The 4229-nt window shown below is 33.5% G+C and overlaps 1 protein-coding gene across 1 annotated transcript; it reads right to left on the bottom strand.

Annotated features, from left to right (window-relative positions):
* Positions 1 to 2898: 2898 nt before the first annotated feature.
* Positions 2899 to 3978, bottom strand: LOC136840691 (craniofacial development protein 2-like). The gene has a single exon (XM_067107442.1). The coding sequence runs from the start codon at positions 3976 to 3978 to the stop codon at positions 2899 to 2901; it is 1080 nt and encodes a 359-aa protein (XP_066963543.1).
* Between the last annotated feature and the right edge of the window lie 251 nt (positions 3979 to 4229).

The raw sequence follows: 4229 nt of genomic DNA, 5'->3' as shown, positions 1-4229 counted from the left end.
TATATATATATATATATATATATATATATATATATGTGTGTGTGTGTGTGTGTGTGTGTGTGTGTGTATGCATGTTGTGTGTGCCTATGTGTGTATGTATGTATATGTATTACACAGACGCTGTATTTACGTTTTTTTTATAGAGAATACTGAACTCAAATGTACGGTACAACCCCTAGAAGACAACATGTAAACTGACAGTGGTGATATATTGACAATTGTTATTTACAGTGAGTTATTACCGCGTTTCATAACATCAAAATTAATAATATCAAATTCCACTAGATATAAACTATTGTTCTCAGAAAATCAATTATACTTGAAAACCATCTGTCCATTTCTTTCGTGAAGAAAGGAAATTCTTTGAAGTTGTTCACCCGTGAAATAGATTTGTAAATTTTTCCATGAAGTTAAAAAAGTGAATATTAGCAATGTGTCGTGGAATTTCAGAAGAATTTTCACTAAATAAACGGGAAGATTTCGAGTAGCGTTTCATAAGGTTTGTGGATGTACCGAAGCTGAAGCCTAGAGTGCGTGAAAAACGTTTGTCTCTTTTGCTCAATTATTGCATTGTCGCTGTTACTCCTCAATGGTATTTCTAAAGGGGGGCTTGGAATGTGCGTTCATAGTTCTGGCCAAATATTTCAAGGCAGTTTTGCAACGGCTCAAATATTTGTTATATTTTTTCCATGAACATAGTCTCAAATAAAAGATATGAAATACCAAGCATACGCAGAATTAATTGGAAAGTGTTAGAAATTGTTATTTACTTTTTTCTTGCAATTCAACGTTTTTAAATATTGTTCGGAGAATGTGGACATTTTACTGTGCACCTAACAGTTACTTTTTCTTGACAAATCATTTATATTTTTAAAAGCAAATAAATATTAGTTCTATGCACTCATACTACAGAGAGATATGACCCATATATCACTCGGAGGTGAACGTGAAAGATTGGAATGAACCCATCTTCCACAATCGTGAAAAGAATTTGTTAACTGTACCTATACAGTAAATGTTATCGATAGATATCGATATCATTCTCCATATTGTATCAGAATTTGTTTTTGGATTTGCATTTTCTTCACTTAAGAAAGATTATTTCTAGAAAAAGTGCTTTGACTGATGTTGTAAATAGCTATAAAAAGAAATGTGGCAGAATACTCAAATTATTGTAGTGTTACTAATTCATTTATTATTATTATTATTATTATTATTATTATTATTATTATTATTATTATTATTATTATTATTATTATTATTATTATTATTATTATTATATTATATATCTCCACGGTATTGAAGTACATTCTTTCATTCGTATTATTATTATTAAAACTTTTTCATCAGAACTGAGTTGAAGTTTGAGAGAATTGTATTTGCTCACATCCTGACAGATTGTCTACACCACTGTTCGAATTAAACGAAAAATAATGATTCAAATAATAATCTTATGTAAAACTACATGTAGATTACAATACGAAGAAATTCTGATTACAAAACCTATACATTATCCTTTACCACTTTCTTTAAGCAAAAATTAATTGTAAAACAGGTCATAATATAAGTTTTCTTGTCTAAACAGATACTTGCGGTATCTTTTTTTAATGGCCTTGATTTTTTTCTACATACAAAAATCCTGCGCTTACTTAAACCTGGGTCATTGCAGGTTGGCAATGACTTTTCAGGGGCAATTGAACTACAGTTTCCATGAAGCCTTAAATAATGAAGGTAGTTAATGATTCTATGGAGAATAACGTAAATTTCTGTCGACATTATTATATCCACAGGGTAATTATTTGTTTTGCGCCTGAGTGTCTTTGTCTTACGTTTACAGATAAAGCATCAATTTTAGCATTGGTTTGAAAACTGATCAAAAAACTTTTCCCTCCTAACATTGATATAAAACAAAGCAAGGTCCTTCGGCACAGGATGACCTTGTGAAAATAAGAGTTTAAACGGAAAATATAAAAAAAAAAAATACACAGGTGACTGAAATGTCTTTCTATGTATCTTTTTGCTGGGGTTTCTAATACTTTTTACAGCACTTTGAATCTTTCCTAAGTAACGGTAAATCAGTAAGTAATATTTATTTATTCTGCCTGTAAGTAAGTAATTTTCGTCGTTTCGATGTAAAGTCCAAAAATTAAAAGGAAAATTTAACTATTTTAACGTATAAGCTGTAAGTAGCGTTTGCCTATTCAGTAATCGAGGAAAGTACATGTCTGAATATGTGTCCAGTGGACCTGAAGAGCAGTTAGATCCATCATGGAAATCTGGAACCAGTTAAGCTTTCTATCCAGTCGCACAGGTCTTATTTTAACAAATGTTTGTGTAGATCCCTCAGAGGGACAGGCGATTTCCATTGCGAAGGAACACTGGACGTCGGGCCTGTAGAAAAATTGTGGATTTCCTAATGATTTTTTCTAAATACTTTGAATTTCATAAACAATATGTCAGGATTTTTCTTTAAAAGTAAGAAAAATAGATACTTGATCTCTCTCTCACGCTCTCTCTCTCTCTCTCTCTCTCTCTCTCTCTCTCTCTCTCTCTCTCTCTCTCTCTCTCTCTTGTCCTTAAAATCTTACTTAATTTGATTTCATTATGTACACACACATACACACACATATACACACACACACACACACACACACACACACACACACACACACACACATATATATATATATATATATATATATATATATATATATATATATATATATATATATATATATATATATATATATATATATATATATATATATATATATATATATATATATATATATATCATCGCATGCTGTGATCTCTGGAAAGTCATGAGATAGGTGTTGATTTTCTCCTTCTGAGGAGTAAAGCTTTTGGTAGTACTCTCTTGCTCGCTTAACTATTCAATCACGGTTGGTTGTAAGGGATCCCTTGGAAGAGTTTTCTTTTTGCTGTTTTAAACTCACTGCCCCGTTTAATGGCTTCAATTATTTCTGCTGTTCTATTGCGAAGGTCTTGTCGTTGCTTTTTCTGTAGAGTTTTGTTTAGTTCTGCTGCTTCAATTTTCTCCCGCACTGTTGATGGGGGTTTGAAATTTCTACGTTTTTTCGTGAGGTTCTTTGTCTCTTCAGAGAATTTGCTAGTTTCGGAGGGCTTTCTGTCCTGGAACTTCTTTGCTACTACTTTCAATGGGATAATGATGTTATTATTCAAGTTTTCAAGGTCATTTTCATTAATGTTTTGGTCTTCTAAATTTTCAAGAATCTCGTAGCGGTCTGGTAACTCTATCTGAAATATAGATTTGAGAGCTTCAGGTATTTTGATATGTTCTGGTCTTGAGAAGAATATTTTTTGTCTTTCTTGTTTGATGTTCATTTGGATTTTGCATCTTACCATCCTGTGATCACTGCCTACGTTGACTTGGTTCAGGACATCAACACTTTTAACTATATTATGTTTGTCTACAAGTATGTAGTCTATTTCATTTCGTGTTTCATGGATTGAGCTTCGCAATGTCCATCTCTTGCTTTCACTCTTTTGAAAGAATGTGTTCATGATCTTGAAGTCATGTGCTACAGCAAAATTGATCAAGTCATCTCCCCTCTCATTTCTCTCTCCATATCCAAGTTTGCAAACACAATCTCCATTCCCTTGTCCAATTTTAGCATTGAAATCCCCAATTATCATGTTGTAATGGGTTTTGTTATTATTTAGAGTGGTATATAGGTCATCATAAAAGTTATCCAGTTCCTCCTGGGACGACACTGATGTGGGAGCATATACCTGTATGATTGTTAGTCTGTACCGCTTTGAAATTCTGAGAGTGACACCAATTACCCTGTCAGATGTGGCTGTGAACTTCTCATTGTTGCTCTGTAAGTTTTCGTTTATGAGAAATCCAACACCATTTTGTTTGCTTTCCTTGCCACTGTTGTAAAGCAGGTATCCGCTTTTAAACATTTGGATTTTCTCACCTGGTCTTCTCATCTCAGAGATTCCGATGATGTCTCAATTGATGTTTTTAATCTCTGTTTCGAGGCTGCCCAGATTCTTCAGAGAGGGATTTTACATTGTAAGTCGCAATGTTGAGCACTGTTTTGGGGATGGGTAGTCGCTTGTACAGCACACAGTCCCTACCCAGATCAGACTGCGTGGTTGGGCCTTGATTTAAATCCGCTGACCCAACAGTAACGGCCGAATTTCGTCTGTGATTGTAACTCCTTTGGGGAGAGTGTGGG

Source organism: Macrobrachium rosenbergii, chromosome 1 (genome assembly GCF_040412425.1).
Source record: "Macrobrachium rosenbergii isolate ZJJX-2024 chromosome 1, ASM4041242v1, whole genome shotgun sequence".
Classification (NCBI taxonomy): Eukaryota; Metazoa; Arthropoda; class Malacostraca; order Decapoda; family Palaemonidae; genus Macrobrachium; species Macrobrachium rosenbergii.
Note: the sequence above shows the minus strand (reverse complement) of the source record. Positions and strands in the feature narration are given on the sequence as shown.